At 44.8% G+C, this 22,382-nt stretch overlaps 1 protein-coding gene across 1 annotated transcript; it reads right to left on the bottom strand.

Annotated features, from left to right (window-relative positions):
• Window positions 1-1,288: 1,288 nt before the first annotated feature.
• Window positions 1,289-21,509, bottom strand: pdxdc1 (pyridoxal-dependent decarboxylase domain containing 1). Its single transcript, XM_063018781.1, has 23 exons — window positions 21,327-21,509; window positions 17,426-17,496; window positions 16,627-16,695; window positions 15,792-15,866; window positions 15,361-15,510; window positions 14,797-14,986; window positions 14,067-14,135; window positions 13,898-13,976; window positions 13,630-13,714; window positions 13,403-13,451; window positions 13,087-13,188; window positions 12,230-12,355; window positions 11,592-11,642; window positions 7,906-7,966; window positions 7,712-7,782; window positions 7,510-7,615; window positions 6,595-6,766; window positions 6,383-6,501; window positions 5,169-5,290; window positions 4,999-5,091; window positions 4,729-4,825; window positions 4,212-4,310; window positions 1,289-4,115 (listed from the first exon to the last, which is right to left on the bottom strand). The coding sequence occupies exons 2-23, from the start codon at window positions 17,494-17,496 to the stop codon at window positions 3,904-3,906; spliced, it is 2,268 nt and encodes a 755-aa protein (XP_062874851.1). The 5' UTR covers window positions 21,327-21,509; the 3' UTR covers window positions 1,289-3,903.
• Window positions 21,510-22,382: the final 873 nt, after the last annotated feature.

Genomic DNA, 22,382 nt, shown 5'->3' with positions numbered 1-22,382 from the left:
AAACCGGACCCACCACAATCCTGACCAGGATCATTTATGTGGTACAGCATGAAAACGAAAAAATGACTTTTGCTATATTTTGTACACTATTTTATATATTATTATCATTTGTTATATAATACTAGATTAATACTGTAAATTGTGTTGATGTTATATTGTTATACAGCACTAATAACACAAAGACATTCTGAAGAACAGACAATTAATATGACTGGGTTAAAAAGTTATTAAAGTATTAAAGTTTACTAACTATTATGCTGATTTGATGTAGGAGCTTCACATGGAAGGTGCCGTTAATACTGGAAAAGCAAGTTTCTGGCTGTTAGCATATGAAAATAAGAACGATGGAGACAGTAACAGTGCTTAATGAAATGAATGCCCTGACGGTTTTTAAGGCAGGTGAAAGAAAGCAATTGGCGCGGCGGGGTCGCATGATCCTAGATCAGGGTGGGGGCATCGACAAGAGAGAGATAAGCTCCAACTGGCCACGACTGGATTGAGTGATAAAACGAGAAAACCCTCAAAAAATGTAGAAGAAACTGAAAAGGGGGCAAATACTATTTTAGCACTATTTACCAAAATATACCAGAATTTACAAAGAACAGATCTGATCAGCATAAAGACCTGAGGAACTTTGAGGACTTAAGGACCAAATCGTTACGGCCAGGCGACTGGGTTGAAGTGTCTTCCAAACATCAAGGGTGTCACAAGCAGCCGTGATGAGTTCCAACTTCCAACCCACAGCAGTCCAGGAGGGACGAGCCAAAATCTGTCTATAGGTTCTGACAGGGTTGTTGGGCAGCAAAGCCAGGTCCATAAAGGAACTACACACATCCCTGACCTCAACCCCACTGAACACCTTTGGGATAAATTGGAATGTAGACTACTGACCAGGCCTTCAAGTCCAGCATCAGTGCCCGACCTCATAGATGCTCTTTTGTTAAAAAATATTAGTGCACATGGCTTCAGAATACGATGTCAAACAATGGTCAGGTGTCCACATACTTCTGGTCATATAAGTGTCTGTTGCAATATGGGTGGTGCAGAGAAACATGGACCCTGCAAACCTGGGTTCGATCCTCACTTCTCATTAGTGTCTGTAAGAGGTTTGTCATGCAACCCCACACCCCCAAACCCCCACGAACACGCGTGCATCCCTCCACCGCCCAAAACACACAGAAGGTGGATTGGCTGCTCTAAATAAGTCTTTGATACACGTAAGGTCACCAGGGTGTATGAGGATGGCGTTCGATCTAAACCACAAATAAAGACAAATGAGGAGCAGAGGTGAGTTTGGACCAGTATCATCAGCTTTATTATCATTCATACGTGCTTAATTTAGGAAAAGCTTGTGATTATAAAACTAATCTACTCTGCTCGGTCAAAATCAAGAACAAAAAGAAAATCCCAAATGAATGTGATTATTGCACCAAACCAAGAGAGTCTAGCTGTTTAAAAAAGAACCGTTTACATCATGAAAATAAATTATTCATTTACATTCATTATTAGGGGGAATAAAACACAGATACATGCGATTTGGTTGAAATATGCCCGGGTTACTGTATGTGTACGGTCACGGTGAGTTGAAGGACGTTCTCGATGGGTACCTTCATCCAGCGATGGCTCGATGGTTTGGCCTGATGGCCCAGTGAACCCAGTGTAAATTCTATCATCTCTGACGGTCGGTCAGTTTTACAGTAAACATTACAACACGCCGCGTTTCCCATCAACGTACGAGACAAACATAAACACACGTTCCTCCGTCAGAGTGCAAATAAACAACCGCAGACCGAAGATAAATAAAGATCAGTGTGATTAAATCCCAACGTTCTGTACAGAAAGTGCAACGAGGCTTCCGGTCCATCATCACCGGTCCCATCATCACCAGTCCCATCATCACCACCCATCATCACCGGTCCCATCATCACCAGTCCCATCATCACCACCCATCATCACTGGTCCCATCATCACCAGTCCCATCATCACCACCCATCATCACTGGTCCCATCATCACCACCCATCATCACCAGTCCCATCATCACCTCCCATCATCAACCACCCATCATCACTGGTCCCAGGTCCCATCATCACCTCCCATCATCAACCACCCATCATCACTGGTCCCATCATCATCACCGGTCCCATCATCACCGGTCCCATCATCACCACCCATCATCACTGGTCCCATCATCACCTCCCATCATCAACCACCCATCATCAACCACCCATCATCACTGGTCCCATCATCACCAGTCCCATCATCACTGGTCCCAGGTCCCATCATCAATACCCATCATCATCACCAGTCCCATCATCACCACCCATCATCAACCACCCATCATCAACCACCCATCATCAACACCCATCATCAACCACCCATCATCAACCACCCATCATCACTGGTCCCAGGTCCCATCATCAATACCCATCATCATCACCGGTCCCATCATCACCGGTCCATCATCACCACCCATCATGTGACTATTTCTTAATCCTTCACCCAAAATCCAAACCACCCCTTCTTTTGGCAATAACACACACAACGTAAAAGACAAACCATTCTACACGGGCGCTGCTTCTAGAATTCAGTTCAAGTAAAATGAAATGTACACAATGTTCCCTTAATAATTCCTGGTCCATTAGCCAAAATGCTTAAACAAATAAACGTCTACCTGTGGCCTTCGATACAAACACCCAGATTACCCGTGTGCGCTGGATATTTTCTAGAATAAAATCCCAAATGAATCAGACATGGGTCTTCGCTCTAGATGATATTGATGGATGTACCGGAGTGTTTACAGTGTAAACCGTCGTTTCCAATTACCCCAATTACACCCCAATTCCTTCTTCAGGTACCTGACACCGCTTCTTTTCACCTGCCTGTGGTGGCTTCACACAGGGATCAGTATCACGTACAGGGTCAGGCACTGCTCTCCATTATTCACAGCAGCAACGAGGAATCCCTTCAGCCCGCCCACCCGGCAGACGTCAGCCAATCAGGTCGGCATGTTATTAACCGTTTGTAAAGTATTGAGTCGTTAACAATGATTTGGCTCCACAAGCAGTCGGTCCCAGATCCATCAGGGGTTGAGAACCTGTGAACCGCTGGACCAAGGGACCCAGGGAACATCGCCTACATTTCATTTTTCACCGAACTACCCGCTTTTAGTAAACAACCGATGTTTACATAATAAAAGAACAAAAACTATAACGTTTAACCCGCTATCTAAAGTGTAAAGCCGTGCTGTATAATGTGAACTAAACGCTAAAGAACGGGCGTGACAGGGAGGAGACAAACCGCCTCAACATGAACGTAATAAAAAAAAGGACGGACGGTAATAAAATTCTTCATTCGCTTCATTAGTGGCACCTTATTCTCACCTGTGTTCCAATACGCTTGTAATGCACCTTCATCCACGTTCCCTCAACCGCGCACCTCCAAAACGCTTCCTGCTCTAAACGCAACGGTTCCAGAACAAGACCAAGTGTCTCCTGACGTCTGTCATGGCGTATGTGTTCTTCACACGGTGGAAATCGGGGAGCGGAACTTCGGGGTTCGGTTTACTCTGCGTGTTAGGTAGCGAGCAGCAGCCAACAGCTCCCCCTAGTGGAGAAACTTCCACCTTCCACATATAAAGCACAGGAGACGCTTATAAAGTCAGCGTCATTTAAGCTCTTACCTAATCTATAATTATGAAGCAAAGCATTGTGGGTGAAGCCCATCCTGGTCGTGCGGACAAAATAACAAAATGTGAAGAGAGAGAGAACGAGGGAGAGAACAAAGCCGAGGAGGAGCGAGGGCGGGCGGACGAAGGTGCATTAGAGCAGTATTGGAACGCAGCCCTGGAGTCATGTGATCAAGGCATTCACAGTGTGTGTGTGTGTAGCGCCCCCTGGATGCTTCTATCTGATGGAGTCGGACTCCTCCTGGCTTTGAGGAACCTTCTGATCGGCGGTCTGTTCTTCGGCGTTCAGCTCCACGGGCGCCTCGGACCCCGGTGGCGGGCGAGCCGATGGAACCTCGGCGTCCTTCGCGGAGTCGTCCAGGTGAGACAGGGAGCTGGTCTCGCTGCAGGAGTCCGAACCCACGGCCGGGCGCCGGAGCGGCTTTTGTCCTGCGAGCGACAGAAAACAAAACAAACGCGATGCTAAGACAGGGTGGGGAGCAGGGCGGGGCGTTAGGCTGCATCACCTGAGCGCTAGCTGCTAACCTGAGAGGCGTCTGGTGGCGGGCGTGGCCGCTTCAGGTGAGGATTCTTTGCTCATCTGGACCTTCATGGAGTAAATGGGTTCGGTGCTGTCCAGAGAACCTGCAGGCACGACAGAGGAACGTTACACTGATCCAGACACACACACACACTCACACACTAACACCCCCCCCCCCACACACACACACACACACCCCCCCCCCACCCCCACACTCACACCCCACACACACACTCACACACTAACACCCCCCCCCACACACACACACACACACACACACACACACACTCACTCACTCACACCCCCCCCCACACACACTCACACACACACCCCACACACACACACACACACACACACTAACACCCCCCCCCCTTACACACACACACTCTCACACACACTCACTCACACACACTCACACCCCCCACACACACTCACACACACACTCACACACACACACTCACACACACACACACACACTCACACACACTCACACACACACACACACACACACACACTGCTCACCTGCTGCCAGGTCGAACGTTCTTCCCTTCACCGAGCTCTGAATGGGAGAGAACCAGTTCAGTACTGAACCCACCAGAGGAATCTGTCGCAGCACCCCCTACAGGAACCAAGAGAAACATATCAGAGAAAAGTAAAACCTGATACACGACGTGGCCAAAAGTATTCGGACGCCTGACCGTGAGCTTGTCGTGCATCCCGTTCCAAAAACAAACGGTATTAAAACATATGATCCTGATCTCTAATGTCACACACACACACACACACACACACCTCCTCTATCAGCTTGTCCTCGTTGGCTTTCAGAAGCTGAATCTCGGCCTCCAGAATTCCCTTCCTCACCACCTCCGTCAGGTTCTCCAACATCTACAGAGGAACAAATAAACGGCACTCAAAATCCGAGCGGCTCTGATGGTTCCCCACATATTTCATCCCCATCGTACCTGTCCACTCTCCTCGATCTCTTTCCCTGTCGACGCGATGGTCTCCACCAGCACCGACACGTCCAGGTCCTCCGATGCCATTCCAATAAAGATGCAGCTCTGTTCCTCACCAAACTCCGGTCCTGTACAGGACAAGGGATCAGAGGAGTTTATTACCTCACACATCATCACACACGGTCACTAAATCCACAATACAGAACGATCGAGTTAAAAACAAAGCTCTGGAACAATACCAGGTTCTAGTTCCAAAAAATGAGTAATTCAGGAGATTGTGTGGATGATAAAAAGTCACCAATAATTTTGAGTTGACCCCAGATCCAATTATTATTATTATTATTATTATTTTTATGATCACTACTATTTATAATACCTTAATTTTTATTATTATTTATTATCATTAGTTTTTATTATTGACATTTATATTAATAATACTGTAATAATATTATATTATTTGAAGCATAATTATTATTATTATTATAATTACTTTTATTATTACTATTATTTTCATCACTATTATAAATAATACTTATTTTAATTATTGTTTATTATCATCTTTATCATTATTATTTTTATTAACATGTATATTATTACTACTGTAATAATAATGTTATAATTTTATACTATTATTTTCATTATTTTTATTATCCTTATTATTACTGTTTTTTCTTAATAATTATCATTATTATAATTATATTCAATGTTATTATTATCATTATTATATTAATTATTATTATTATTATATTCATTATTATTATTATATTCAATATTATTATTATTATTATTATATACAATATAATTATTGTATTTATTAATATATTCATTATTATTATTATTATTTCATTATATTCAATATTTTATTATTATTATTATATTTATTATAATTATTATTATATTCAATATAATAATTGTTAATATATTTTATATTATCACTAATGACACGTGTGATCACTTCTTTTCCCCAACCGGAGAGCATTAACCCCCCACGCTCTCTGTACTCTTCCACCACTGAATACAGAACCTCAGCCAGCCAGCAGGTGTCGCTGTTGTAACGGTAAGTTACATTCCTAACCTCCCTCAGACACCACAGATAAATACTGGACGTGTCTGTAGAGCACCCGAGCAGACTGGTGGCAACACCGAGACTCAAACCCTGGTCTCTGCAGTAGTGCACCAGCTGCTACCTCAGCCGTTACTATGACGATGATGATGGTGACCTGTGGAGAAGTCCAGCTCGGTGTCGAGCTCCCTGAGTTTCTTCAGCAGCTCGGTGTTGATCTTCCTCAGCTCCTGCTCCCTCTTATCCTCACCCAGATCCGCCCTCCTCGACTCGTACCTGCAGGGAGACACGGGCGGGGCGCATGAGAGGCGACGGGTGAGGGTTTAGGGTGCGTTAGGATTAGGATTAATGGTGGGTTTGACCTCTGACCTGACGGCTCCCAGACCGGCCCAGGTGGGATCGTCCACGTAGGTGAGGGGCGAGTACTGCAGCACCTCCTCCCGAAAATCATGCCGCAACCTGAGAGTGGAGCTCAACACGGGGATTAGATCTGATAACCTCTCCACCAGCACCGTCACGTCCTCCTGCTGAGTACCGAGGGCTGTACACACACGATCACACACACACACACACACATACACACACAAACATATATAAATACACACACACAATAACACACATATAAATACACACACACACACACACACACACACACACACACACACACACACATACACACACACACAATCACACACACACATATATAAATACACACACACACAATAACACACACAATAACACACATATAAATACACACACACACACACACACACACACACACACACACACACACAATCACACACAAACCAATTCAGAAAATCAGATTATTCCCAGGATTTAATCGTAATCAGATTACTGGCAGATACTGAACCTAATCTGATTATTTTTAGATCCTGATCCTAATCAGATTATTCCTAAAACCAGATCCTAATCAGATTATTCCCAGATCCTGATCCTAATCAGATTATTCATAAAACCTGATCCTAATCAGATTATTCCCATAGCCTAATCCTAATTAGATTAATCCCAGATCCAAATTCTAATCAATCCCAGAGCCTGATCCTATTCAGATTATTCCTGAAATCTGATCCTAATAATACCCGATCCTAATCAGATTCGTAGAAATTTAATCCTAATCAGATTCACAGAATTTAATTCTAATCTGATAATCTCCACAACCGGATCTTAATCAGATTATTCCCAAAATAATCAGATCATTGGCGTAATCTGTCGTAATCTGATTACTTCCGCGCGTGAACACACTCGGTGTGCGTGAGCTCTCACCCGCTGCCGTCATCAGGGGGCTGAACCGTACGCACGCGCCCTCGTCCTCCAGCTCCACCACATCCACACCGCTGGCAGCTACCACCCGCGCCAACCGCTCGCCCAGCTGCACAGGAGCGCAAACAAACACCCGCCGTAACTGGTTTAGGTTCAAAATTTTAGGGTTCGCTCTGTATAGGGGGCGGATCGGACCAGTTCTTACCCATCTGTTGAAGGAGTCCAGGACCTCCCGGTCTCCAGAACCGCACCCCTCTACGGAACCGCCGCTGGACGCTGCACACAGAAACGGGTTCATACTGAGATCCGTATCGCGCACAGAGAGTCAGTCACAGATCTACATTATCCTCCGTCTCTGTGCTGCACAGAGACCCCTCGGAACCCAAAAAAGGAACTTACCCGAACTGGTATCCTGAGAGAAGCGGAACACGACGACCGGAGAGCTGATCTCGTCCTCGACCTGCGAACGACAAGAGGAGAAGGATGCAGGAGAGAGAACAACATAAGGACCATAAAGAAACACAGCGAGAGCGAGAGAGAGCAAGAGCGAGTGGGGGGCGTCTAACAAACCCGACGGCACTGACATGTGAGAATGAGACAGAGCCGGAGTCGTGATGTCATGCAGCGAGCAGCGCGGTGCGTGGCGGCCTCCTCCAGGCTCGGGGCGTCCGGACAGACGCCCGGATGTGATGTCATGGGAAGGGGGAGGGGTTAGTTACTGGTTAAGCTGGGCTGGACTGGGCCGCGTGAGTGATAACGGCCGCGGGAACAGGAGGACCCTGGAGCGGCAAAACTACTATGTAAGATTAGGCAACCAACAGAGTTCTGAGAGAGCCAAACAGTTGCTGCGTGAATCTTGTGATCTACTGGATCACAAGATCTACGTACAAAACACATACGCTGGGGTATAGAGCACGAATCCTGGACCCCTGAGCAATGGGGGAAAACGTACCAGATCTGGTGTCGTTTCCCGATTGCTCAGGAGTCCAGGTTTCGTGCTCCTTACACCGAGCTGTACGTCTGTACCTTGACCTTTGATATAGGTTCCGTTTCCGAACGGTGGCTTTATGAAACGCCACAGGGTGCGTTTTTTGTCAGGTGCTCATACGGGTGTGGAATAGGGGCATATGGGTGCACGGTGTCTGAGGGAGGAAAGGGCGGGGGCTCTCTGTGTGCGATGCGGCTCTCCGCGGGACACGTGACTGAACGGCCGTGCGGCGAGCCGACTCTCCTCGCTCACATCGGGGGTCGTTCAAGCGGCAGCGGGTTCACGAGGGGAACTGGATATGACTAAACCAGACTGGACAAGTCGATTCAGGCCTCCTTGGAACTCTGTTAGTTGCCTCACGTGGCCTTAATCTCATCTTGCTTAACAGTGATTAAGTTAATAAACGAACCTGCAGCTTTAATTGTGGTTCAGTCGCTTGGAAATGGAACAGCGGTAGCTCAGAGGTTAAGGTACTGGAGTAGTAATCAGAAGGTTGTTGGTTCAAGCCCCACTACTGACGAGTTGTCACTAATCCTCCCTTAATTTGGCCGTAATGAAGCACCGATTCTCACGATGGAAATGAAAATAAACGGCGCCGCACAACAAAGCTCTTCTGTCCCGAATCCCGAAGATCAAAGTGAATCTACATGCTGAAGCACGGGGGCCCCCAAAAAACGGGCCCCCAAAGGTCCGGTGCTTATGACCCGCCGGTCATCCAAGCTCCATCGGGTGACCTTCAGCTTCCCCGGATGTTTGTGCACATGCCGTGCGCGCCAAGCGGTGGACATGATGAGGCGTGGAGGGGGGGAGCGGTGAGGGTAGAACAGAGCGGGCGAGGGGGTGAGCGGGCGAGGGGGGCGAGGTTCGGTTTGGGGTTGAGGACGGATCCCACCTACAATAGAGAGTATGACAGAGCCCAGCACGTCCCTCAGTGAGGCCGCGGAGAGAGGCGGCACCCGCGAACGACACACAGCCCCCTGGAACCAAGGCACCCGGGTCTCACTAACACACACTGATCAAGAGCTAGTATACACACACACACACACACACACACACACACACACACACACACACACACACACACACACACACTCTGCACCAGGGGTGTGTCGGTACGCATTAAAAGCAAATCAATTCAAAATGCTTAAAAACCAGCAAGTACAGATGCTGCACTGCCAAAAGTATTCGGACACTCCGTGTAAACACTGGATTCTATCTGAGACAGGCGTGATGCCACCTTATTAGCGGACCAGTTCAACACTCCGCCCTGCTAACACGCCAGTCTCGACTGGTGAGCTGAAAAAAAATTCACTCTTGGTGACTGATTAGGTTCCGAGCTTCATCTGGAGGGTGTAAAGCACAACAACCTCAGACTCCGGAGAACTGGAAATGTGTTCTCATCATGCGGCACCTAACAGAAAAATTCAGGTTGGTCAGATCTTCAGGGTTCACTCATGGAGAGGTTTGGTGAGTGTGGGATGAATAGGAACACAGACTGTGAACCAGACCTTGCACCTGGTACCATAATGAGTGTCTAAATAAAAGAGAATCCCTGCAGTCATGTTTCAAACTCTAGTGACAGGAAGAGCGGAGGCGAGTACTGCATTCTGGGGAAGGACCTTCAAAAACCTCTCGAGCATCAACGTCAACTGAGCTGACGAATGCTCTCGTGATTGACCGGGCACAAGTTCCCACAAACACAGTCCGAAATCTTTACAAATACTTTTGAGGATTTGAGATCTGTTATCAGGTGTCCACATACATTTGGCCGTATAGGCAGTCTTACACACAGGACTGTCAGATTTATGATGATGTGATTTAATGGCTGTACGATTATCATACCATCGATTTATCATACAGATCCACCCCTCGATACTCACACACACACACACGTACACACACACACACACGTTTACCATGCTCAAAGCCTCCAGGAGAGAGACCTCACTGTCAAGGACGTCCTGATTCAAACCACACAGGAACACATTAGATCACCATTCACTTTCATTTACCTGCTTTTACCTTCCTGCATCTTATTTTACTTTCTTTAATTATAAAAAAACACACATTTAATAGGTTTTTCGAGGTGTGAAAAAGTATCTGCCCCCCAATCGGACTGCACTAACTAGCCAAGGTTTGAACCTGTGACGATCCTAATCTTTTGATTAACGTTCGAGAAGTCGATCCTCCCGAATTGGTGCCATTTCTGTCCCCAGAACAGTATAAGTATAAATGTACATGAAAATAAACCTTAAAATGCATTTTTTATTGAGTAGAGTGCCCTCCACATTCATCTACCTGCAAATGTATGAGATATAATTATAAACGTTCATAAAAAAAAGCCTATAATACTGAATAAAAGTATTTTTTACACATGGTCACGTCCCCTCTCTAACCTGACACTTTAGAATAAAGTATAAGAGTAAAATCAGTCAGAAATGCTTTTATCCTGCAGTGTTTGGTGACTTCAGATCACATCTGTGTTTTTAATCTTTAATTTCCATCAGAAATGTAGAATAATGTGGTTAAAATCCCCTCAGTCCTGTTACCCTCACATATTCATCCTTCTGATCATAAACATGTGGGAATATCCTCATCGATCAGCTCACATTTAAAACAGAAATGTTCATCATCTGTATGTACTGAAGCTCACGGGAGGAGCATTGGTAGGTTCTTTTTTCCCCCGTATGAGCATTTTGTGATGAATCACTAGACTGTGCCTGGTGTTCTGGTGCTTTAGCATGTTTTCCATGCTGCTATATTTCACAGATTTACTAATTTTAGGTTAAAATTAGAACTCTCAGTCCTGTTACTCATGTACACTCATCTTCCACCTAGAAACCTCGTACAAATGAAACAAAGCTGCCTGAGATTCGACCCAAACACATTCTGAGTAGTTAAGTGTGTGCGTTACTAGATTCAGTGTTAAACAAAGATAAAAAATAAACTTTAGATTCATCCAGTCACTGCACTCAGATGGCACCAGTTTGGTGGAACGACCCATAAACGAGTCCCTAATTCTCCCGTGTATAATAGCTGGAATCTCACAGAGGCTTTGATGAGATGATAACGACGGTAACGAGGCTGATTCACTTACCGAGGTTTTAATGGAGGATAAAGTTTTCAACCTGGATAGAAGCTGCTGACTCTATAATAATAAAACACACACAGTTCAGTTATTAAATGTAGTTAAATATATAACATCAAATCAACATACACTACATACACTATCATACCATCAAAATGTGCATAAGTGTGTGTGTGTGTATGTACATGCATGTATTTGTGTGTGTGTCTACGTATGTGTGTGTGTACATGTGTGTGTGTACATGTATGTATGTGTGTGTGTGTGTGTGTGTACATGCATGTATGTGTGTGTGTACATGTGTGTATGCACGTGTGTGTATATGTACGTGTGTGTATGTGTGTGTGTGTACATGCATGTATGTGTGTGTGTACATGTGTGTATGCACGTGTGTGTATATGTACGTGTGTGTGTGTGTGTGTGTGTGTGTGTGTGTGTGTGTGTGTGTGTACATGCATGCACGTGTGTGTATATGTACGTGTGTGTATATGTGTGTGTGTGTACATGTGTGTGTACATGTATGTATGTGTGTGTGTGTGTGTGTGTACATGCATGTATGTGTGTGTGTACATGTGTATGCACGTGTGTGTATATGTACGTGTGTGTATATGTGTGTGTATATGTGTGTGTGTGTGTGTGTGTGTACGTACGAGCTGTGAGGATTGTTTGATCTTCTCCACGATGCCGTCGTGTCCCAGGTACTGCAGTGAGAGCCAGAGAGGAAGAGCTCGGAGCTTCTCCACCGCGTGGCTACAGGTGAGTCCCGCCGCTAACGACTAACAGAGACACACAAACAGATCCGCCTTAAACAGGAGGATCCACCTTAAACCGGCGCTCTGAAGTGTAAACGTTCATGCAGGGATGTTCAGGATTAACACAACTAAAACGTGGATATTTAATTACTGCTGCTAATAACAGTCATTTTATTTTCATCATCCGCTTTAACCTGGTCAAAGTCATGGTGGGTCCAGGTCCACCAGGAAACACTGAGTACAAGAAACATCCTGGACAGGACGCCAATCCATCGTATGACTTCAGTCATTCCCCAGGCCTAACCAACCCGTACCAATCATAACTAACCCCAACTACTTGTTACTAACCTGTACTAACCCTACCAAGCCCTAACTAACCCTTACTAATAGTAAATAACTACTGTTAGCTCTAACAAACCCTAACTAACCTTTACTAACTTTTGTTAATTGTAACAAACCCTTGCTATCCCTAACCAGACCTAACTAACCCTTACTAATGCTTACTAACTCCTGTTAACTGTTACTAACCCTAAGCAGCCCTAACTAAACTTTACTAACACTAACTCCTGTTAACTGTAACAAACCCCTACTAACTCTAACTAGTCCTTACTAACTGATACTAGCCCATACTAACTCTATTCAGCCCTTACTAAATATTAGGTGTGTTTCAGGTACATCCATCACTGACAGATATGTTTGTATAATGAATGATATTAAAGCTGGGTGGGTGGTGAGGGTGTGGTCAGTGTACTGACCAGTGCAGGGTCCTCGTGTCTGTAGAGTGTAACTGCAGGAACCGCCGGCAGTCCGAGCCACGGGCCAGGGGTCAACGTCATACTGTCACTCTTAGTGGCTGCCTGAACACACACACACACACAATCAGAAACACACACAATCAGAAACACACACAATCGAAAAACACACACACACACAGAGAAGCATAAACTCACACACAATCAAACACACACAATTTTGCCCTAAAATGCTCAATAACACTGAGCAACTCAAGTAACAGTTACAGCTCATCAACACACCATACAGATATAAATGAAATATAAACCCTCATCATACCAGGACTGCAGAGGAGACGTGACCGAGCACCAGGGTCGCCAGGTTCACACTGATGAGCACAGAACAAAACAACACGTTACACGAACCCTTGCTAACCCAAAATAAACCCTAACTAACCCATACTAACCCAGTGAAGCAGGTTCGGGTTAGAGACGGGTGTATTTAGGTGCACAAACCCTAAATTCTAACATTAATACCAAACGGGACCCCGAGTGATGAGTACCCACCCCTCCACGTGGAGCCAGACGTTGTACTGGGTGCACAGCTCCCTCAGTCGAGCCAGTTTGTCCGTGTGACCCGCGCCCGGAGTTCCTAAAGGCCAAATAAAAAAAAAATTATATCCTAAACATCAGGAGTGTGACTAAGGGGATTTGTGACAAAGTTAAAAAGTTAAAAGTATATTCATGAGATGGTGACCAGGGATATCGGAGACTCTCAGTGACTCTCCGTGCGCGATACAGATCTCCACATACTAATCAGAAGAAGTGAACTGACCTGCGTTGGCGACCAGAAGCAAAGGAAGCTTCCCCGCTTCCACGTCTTCTTTAATCAGCTTGTCCAGCAGCGCCACGTCCTGCAAGATAGACGCACGTCCAAATAATTACGAACACGGCGGCCGAGAAAATATAGAATAAAATTAAAGGAGGTCTCGACAGGATCGTACCATCTGGTGCTGGGAGCCGAACATGGTGTTGCACGGGACGGTGCACACGCTGGACAGCGGCAGACCCAACTGCGAATAAAAATGAACAGGGAACAGTTTAGGGAAGGTCCTGTCCTGTTCCAGCATGATCAGGCTCTATAAAGACAAATGCTTGTGATTAAACAGGCACAAATTCTCACACACGGACGTACTTCGGAACACCCAACAAGCTCATGTTTGGGCGTCTGAATACTTTTGGCTACATAGCGCACGTCCAAAAGTATGTGGACACCCGGGAGTGTAAAATCAAGCTTGTGGCAACAGCTAGAGGGCGCTACGGTGGCCACCGGTGTGGAAAAACAAGCCGAGCCGGTTTCAACAGCTCGTTTTCCTACCAATCCAGATATTTGCGTCGTACACAGTCATGTGACCACACCCCAGAAGTGCCTGATCAGAAGAGGGCGACTGGGGTTACCCGGGGTCCCTGTGACACACTAGATCAAAGTTTTTTACACCCTGGTTGAACAAATGGAGCACAGAGAAATATAATAATAATTAAATAAACGTGTACGTGAGCGCCCCCTTGTCGTTTGTGTTGCTGGGGTCAAAAAAGATGGTTAATGAAGAAGATCTCCACCTCATTCACCCCTTAAAGAACCTAGAAGCTCCACTGTTCCACCACCGACCCCGTCAGGATCACTGTTAGCTCGTGTTTCCGATATATCGCCCGCCCCCATGTATCGCTCCGTACCTGTGTGCAGAGGTGTTCCCCGAGTCCAGGCCTGCACGCAGCGCTCAGGTACAGCACCGGCGATCTGGAGCCGAAGACGGCGTACCCCTCGGTGGCGTACTCCTCGTAGCGGCTGTTGATGACCAGCCGACACACCCTGGTCAGGCCGGCTCGCTCGTCCTCGTGGTAGTACGCCGAGCCATTCTCGTACCTGCAACCACACGCGGATTAGAAGCTGATTGCACCGCCATGCAACACTCCAGCACACGTACGTGTGATGGCAGAACTTTAAATTACACATCATTACTAACCCATAAACACCTGAGTTAACTAGAGTTAAAGAAAAACAACCAGCTAACTAAGCCACAAACCGAGAAGCAGAGATCAGCAGCATGATGAACATATTTCAGCAGTAAACTACACTGCACCAGTTCACTATCAGCCAGTCGGGCATCTACATCTCAGTGGGACCTCGTCTTCAAGGACAGTGGTGGACTAGTGGATAAAGGACTGAAGACGCTCTTTTGTCGTATACAGACTAAACCCGGGTCGAGCGCCAACCAAACGCTACGTTCGCCAAGGTACCTGAAGAGTCGGCAGAGCCAGAGCGTGGTGTCCGACAGGATCCGTGTGGTGACCTTCCTCACGCGTTCTTTATCCAGGATGGAGATGTACGCCGCCAGACTGTGACCCAGTAACGCCATGTGACCCTGTTCACCGACACACTGCATTCTACTGCACACGCACACACACACACATTAACCTTCAGTGTGATATTTTATCTCCTGTTTATACAAGTCTGGTAGATTCCTTCCCGTCCAAGGGCTTCCAGAGCTCGTACCTTCCACACAGCAATATTTAAGGGTATGAAAAAGTAATTACCCCCCCACCCCTTTTTTTGATCATAAGCTTGTTGCATGTGCCTTAAATCAATTAATTCTTCTGTCTGTTCAATCAAAATGACATTTTTGATCTTGGACGAGAAGATCTGGCTCACGTTTGGTTCGTGATCTTACCGGTGACCGTGTTTCTCCTCTTCATCGTGCATGAGGTTCTGAACCAGCTGCAGCACGCTCCCAAAACTCTGTCCACTACAACACACCACAAAAATAAAATATATAAATATATATATACATTGAAAACCCGACATTAATCAGACCGACAGCAGTCGGCTCCAGAATTATCAGCAGCCTTGATTGATAAAAATTGGCTTTGTTGTTGTTTTTTTAACCAAAAAGAAGTACAAATTCAGTGGGAATTTGTGCCCGTTCAGTCAAACGATGACTGTATTTGTACGGCTGGGCGCTGACTGATCAGTTGGTGTTCCGGTTCATCCCAGAGCTAGCTGTTCAGTGGGGCTGAGCTCGGGACTCTGTGCAGAACACTGGAGGGCCTTCCCTAAACTATTGCTGCAGACTTGGAAGCATGTCATTTCCCACATTATAAAGGTTGTGGCTGAAACACGTGAATTCAGTAATTAAAAGGGGTGTCCTAATACTTTTATCCATATAATTGTATGTAGTTGTAGATTTGTGGTCAAAAGGTTGCTTGTTCAAGCCCCGCCACTGTTGGGCCCTTGAGCAAGGCCCTTAACCTTCAATTGCTTAGAAAATATACTGTCACAGTACTGTACGTCGCTTTGAATAAAGTCCACTAAATGACGTAAATGTAAACGTATTGATTATTTAAATAGGTGTGTTTTAATTAAAGGTGTTTAAGCTAATTAAGCACACAGTCATCTATACAGGGCGGTTCTAACCCTGTAAATTAGGGCGTGGCAGTAATTCTACAGCTGATTGTTCGTATTGTTCGCAGTAGAACAGAACTGGATGAGTGCAGATCATGACTTACTCGCCCTGTAGAGGACCCGGAATTTCCCTCCAGCTCAGCTGCCGCTTCTCTCCGTCCTGCTCCGGGTCTCTGCACAGCAAAAAACTTCCATCAGATCAGTTCATGACGTTGTTTACACAGCACACGGGAGTAATTCCTTCCGACTGCGTCCCAATCCACATCATGAGATACGCAGTGTGCACTGTATAGACACACTGTCCAGTACAGTAGGGCAGTTTGGAACGCAGCCTTCAGGACTCACAGATATGATGGAAGATGAATACTGAGACTCAGACTCAGACTCAGACTCAGACTCAGACTCAGCTTTATTGTCATTCAACCACGTACATGATAGAACGAAATACAGTTTCCCAGGTCTCGGTGTGTGTGACATGAAGAAAATAAAATAGAATAAAATATAGAATAATATAGAATAAAGTAATAAAAATTTAGAACAAACTGAGAAACTAAAAAAGAGTACAAGTACAAAGTTTACAAGTATTGCACAACAACTGCAGCAGCTTATGTTTACTAAAGTGCATGATTGCAAAAGGTGTAGCAGCAAAAAACTAGCAGCAACAATCCCAAGATTGTCAAAGTGACAGTGTGCCAGTTGTGTCCAGTATGGTAGTTTGTGTTGATAAGATGTTCAGTATATGGGGAGAAGAAGAGTTCAACAGTCTGACTGCATCCGGGTAGAAGCTGTTTTTCAGTCTAGATGTCTTTACCTGGATGCAGCGCAGCCTCCTTCCGGAGGGAAGGGGGGTGAAAAGTCCATGTGCGGGGTGGGTGGGGTCACGGAGGATGCAGGTTTACTTACGTTTGTCCACTCTCTAAAATCTTCATGGCATCGGAGAGGTGACTCCCCATCTCAGCGAGCGTCGGGTCCATCTGAGGAACAAAAACACAATTATTATTTAAATCAAGCTACAAACAGAACGCTCGAGTGATTCAGCGGTAAAACACGCCAGCCTTCATGTACTGAGATCGAATCTCAGCTCAGCTATCAGCCAGTCAGGTGTCTGCACAGACACACAGACCCACAGCTGATTAGAAGATTGATTCACTGTAAGTGACCTCTGCTGGCAGGTTGAAGCGCCTGCAAGAGGGGAGGACGCTCACGGATGGCCGGGCGTGGCTCTCAGCACATGATATTGCGCTCAGCGAGACTCCGCCCCAGCAGGTGAAAAGAAGCGATCGACCCCACCCCCTATTTGGACATTTTTGTGCCCATTGAACTCACAACCGAATTACTACAGAGAACGTGAACACGTACAGAAGAACACGCTGTGCTCTCAGTGTTCCTCCGCCCATCATCTCTATAGGTTGATTACTATAGGTGACCTGTAGGTGGGGTGGGTGTGTGGGGGGCATCATACTGTCTTTTAGTGAATTTATACTTTACATTTCCAATTTATTAAGCTAAAATACAGAATTATAACATGATAGCACTAATTCCTAACAATCCCTGACCTTGATTGTTTATTTTCAGCGGCTCTATGACTAAAATAAATAGCTTTACAATGAAAGCACTAAGTGCTTTGCGTGTGTGTGTGTGTGTGGGTGTGTGTGTGTGTGTGTGTGTGTGTGTGTGTGTGTGTTCAGTGGATCAGTAAAGGAAACAACGTACAGTTTGGGAGTGGCTGTGTAAATCGTGGAGAATAAACATCATCCACCAGGAACTCTTTTTACAGCATGAACAGCTCACATGACCGTCAGAGAAGAAACTACATGAACATCCAAGAGTGTGTTTAAGCGAAATGAGCACTGGGGAGACCAATCCACCTACTGCAGAACAGCGCAAAGTGCCTCAGGGACGGCGACCAATGCTGAGGATTGAACACGGGTCCGAACCCTTACCAAATTTATGATAGCCCAGACCTCAGACCCAGGGGGCAATAAGCTGTTCCCCTTTCCAGTTTTCAAAACCCTCTTGTTCACCTTTATATGCACCTGTTAGAGAAGGGTGTGGATGATGGATGAGGGTTGCGGTACTTCAAGTACTAAACAAGTAATCAGAAGGTTGGTGGTTCAAGCCCCACCACCGCCGAGTTGCCCCTGTTAGGCCCCTGAGCCCTTTAGAAAAGTGATGTACATATATAACTGCAAAATATAATATATACATTTAGAATTATGAATAATATATTACATACTGCATTCTTTTATTGCACTATATACACTACCGCTCAAAAGTTTGGGATCACTTGCAAATTTCCCTCTTTTCCAAAGAAAAACACATTTTCATGCAATTCACAAACAATTTTGTCCATTACACAATTCATTTAAATATATCAGATGATTTTTAAAGAATGAAAATGTTTGCATTAAAGCCTATTTTTGCATATAGTCTTATTTTGCATATAGTCCTATTATCAGCAATTCTCAGTCCTCTGCCTCAATCTCCTGGTATGGCTGCCAATCCAAGTTAAGAATGTTATCAGGCTACTTGATTGTTAGGAAACCCTTTCACAATTTTGTTGCACAGCTGAAAAACGTTATACTAATAAGGGAGCACGACATTCTAGGTTAGTTTAGTATCTGAAGCATCAGCAGTTGTTGGCTTGCTTACAGGCTCAAAATGGCCAGAAAGAAACAACTTTCTTTGGAGACTCGTCAGTCTATTGTCGTTTTAAGAAAGGAAGGCTACTCAATGCGAGATATTGCAAAGAAACTTTAAATATCTTACCATGCTGTTAACTACTCCCTTCAGAGAGTAGCACAAACTGGCTCTAACAAGGACAGAAAAAGGAGTGGGAGGCCCCGATGCACAACTGTACAAGAAGATAAATATCTTAGACTGTGCAGTTTGAGACAAAGACGCCTCACAGGTTGTCAACTGACAGCTGCACTAAATGGAACCCGTCAAACACCAGTGTCAGCATTAACGGTGAAGAGGCGACTTCAGGATGCTGGACTTCATGGCAGAATTGGCAAGAAAAAGCCATATCTCAGACTGGCCAATAAAAAGAAAAGACTGCGATGGGCCAAAGAGAAAAGACATTGGACACTGGAAGATTGGAAGAAGGTGCTGTGGACAGATGAGTCCAAGTTTGAGGTCTTTGGATCAAACAGAAGAACATTTGTGAGGTGCAGGAGCAATGAAAAGATGCAAGACCGATGCTTAATGCCATCTGTCAAGCATGGTGGGGGCAGCGTGATGGTCTGGGGATGCTTTGGAGGTGGTAAAATAGGAGATTTCTATAGAGTGGAAGGGATTTTGAAGAAGGAAGGCTACCACAAGATTTTGCAACGCCATGCCATACCCTGTGGACAGCACTTGATTGGGGCCAATTTCATCCTACAACAGGATAATGACCCCAAACACACCTCTAAAATGTGTCAGCAATATTTAAAAAAAAAGGATTCTGACTTTAATGGAGTGGCCAGCACAGTCTCCGGATCTGAACCCTATTGAGCTGTTGTGGGAGCAGCTGGACCGTATGGTACGGAGGAAGACTGCATCAATCCAATCCATGTTATGGGAGATGCTCCAGGAAGCATGGGGTGAAATCACATCAGATTACCTCGAAAAATTGACAGCTAGAATGCCTAGGGTCTGCCAGGCTGTAATTGCTGCAAAAGGTGGCTTTTTTGATGAAGGCAAAATCTGAAGTATACAGTCATCATTTCCATTAAAATAAAAATTTCTTACTCTGACAATGTCTGCATGTCCTGTTTATTTGCTATATTTCCTCATCTCATGTGTGTTTCCACTGAAAACAAGAAAATGTCACAGTGATCCCAAACTTTTGAGCGGTAGTGTACATGTACAGTATAGATATGAGTGATATATATTACATATTATTACTGTAAACCCTGATGGCTGCAGGAATGAAGGACCGGCGGTATAATTCAGTCATAACTGCAATAATATATGCTGGAATAAATGCTTCTGCTAAAAGCCATAAAATGTAAATGATCAGCTAAACTAACCTTTACAGTTTAGTCCACATACATTTAACCAGGTCGTGTGTGTTAGTACTGAGTATTACAGTATTACAGCTTCATGTGTAATCTTATCAGAATGAAACAGATTCTATTTCTCAGTGCACATTAGAAATAAAAACACTCATTTGATCCCAGTTTTAATGATTATTACTGAAGTGAAGAGCGGCTGATCCATTCTGAACCTCCATCAGATGATGATGTTACATAAACCCTGTCAAACCAGTTCCAGCCATCCAACACTCACCAGATCCATCAGAATTAACCACCAATAACAACAATAATAATGTTTACTCTTTATATTACATATTATTCTTCTGTGTGTGTGTGTGTGTGTGTGTGTGTGTATATGCACTATATTAATTATTGTTCTTGTATGTGTGTCTCTGTATATGTCTGTGTGTATGTGTGTGTCTGTGTGTGTGAGTGTGTGTGTTGTGTGTCTCTGTGTGTATGTGTACTATATTAATTATTGTTCTTGTATGTGTGTCTCTGTATATGTCTGTGTGTATGTGTGTGTCTGTGTGTGTGAGTGTGTGTGTTGTGTGTCTCTGTGTGTATGTGTGTGTGTGCACTATATTAATTATTGTTCTTGTATGTGTGTCTCTGTATGTGTGTGTCTGTATATGTCTGTGTGTGAGTGTGTGTGTTGTGTGTATGTGTATGTAGTTATTGAGGAAATGTCACACACACACACACACACACACACACACACACACACACACACACACACACACACACACACACACACTCTCCTGCTTTAATGGTATCATTACCTTCCTGACTCCGTCCTGCCTCTGTAACCTGTAGAATTACAGATGAATTAAATCTGCAGCTCTTCAGATCGAGTCCCGGTTTAAACCCCCCGAGGATTAAAGTGAAACTCCGGGATGTTTGTGATTTTGCTGAAGCTTCTCTCGCTCATTTGTGTAGAGAAATTTTATATCCGCGACTTCCTGGTGTGCTGGCAGCCGTGACGTCATCGCGCAAAGTGACACGTACGTCAAAGACCGGCTCTGCGTACTACATACTGCATACCTCACTACTGTATACTACATACTGCATACTACATACTGCACTAGTGTATATACTACATACTGCACCACTGTATACTGCATACTGCACTACTGTATACTACATACTGCATACTACATACTGCACTACTGTATACTACATACTGCACTACTGTATACTACATACTGCACTACTGTATACTACATACTGCATACTACATACTGCACTACTGTATACTGCATACTGCACTACTGTATACTGCATACTGCACCACTGTATACTGCATACTGCACTACTGTATACTACATACTGCATACTACATACTGCACTACTGTATACTGCATACTGCACTACTGTATACTGCATACTGCACTACTGTATACTACATACTGCATACTACATACTGCACTAGTGTATACTACATACTGCACTACTGTATACTGCATACTGCACTACTGTATACTACATACTGCATACTACATACTGCATACCTCACTACTGTATACTACATACTGCATACTACATACTGCACTAGTGTATACTACATACTGCATACTGTATGCTGAATATAGTGTTTTAAACATTTACCCCACACCTTTGCCCTGTTAATTACCACTACCCAGATACCTTGGCTTGTTGGACTAGTATGCGTAACCGTAAAACAAGCTCTTGTTCTTGTGTCCACATATTTTGGACACTAACTTGAATGAAACAATGAGTGGGATCCTGAATGGAAACGATCCACGCAATGTGGTTTTGCAGGTTCACCTCCGGTCCTGACACTGACTCATCCAAGGCTTCAGGTGATCTTCAGTTGA

This window comes from Trichomycterus rosablanca, chromosome 22 (genome assembly GCF_030014385.1).
Source record: "Trichomycterus rosablanca isolate fTriRos1 chromosome 22, fTriRos1.hap1, whole genome shotgun sequence".
NCBI lineage: Eukaryota > Metazoa > Chordata > Actinopteri > Siluriformes > Trichomycteridae > Trichomycterus > Trichomycterus rosablanca.
The sequence above is the reverse complement of the archived record's forward strand: the minus strand, read 5'-3'. Positions and strand labels throughout refer to the sequence as shown.

Excerpts from the sequence above, each read along its gene's own strand:
- pdxdc1 (XM_063018781.1), bottom strand. The coding sequence starts at position 17,496 with ATGGACCCGACGCTCGCTGAGATGGGGAGTCACCTCTCCGATGCCATG. Across the intron at positions 15,511-15,791 it reads GAGGAGAAACACGGTCACCG|TAGAATGCAGTGTGTCGGTG; the intron begins GTAAGATCACGA and ends GTGCGTGTGCAG. Across the intron at positions 13,715-13,897 it reads GCTTCTGGTCGCCAACGCAG|GAACTCCGGGCGCGGGTCAC; the intron begins GTCAGTTCACTT and ends TTTGGCCTTTAG.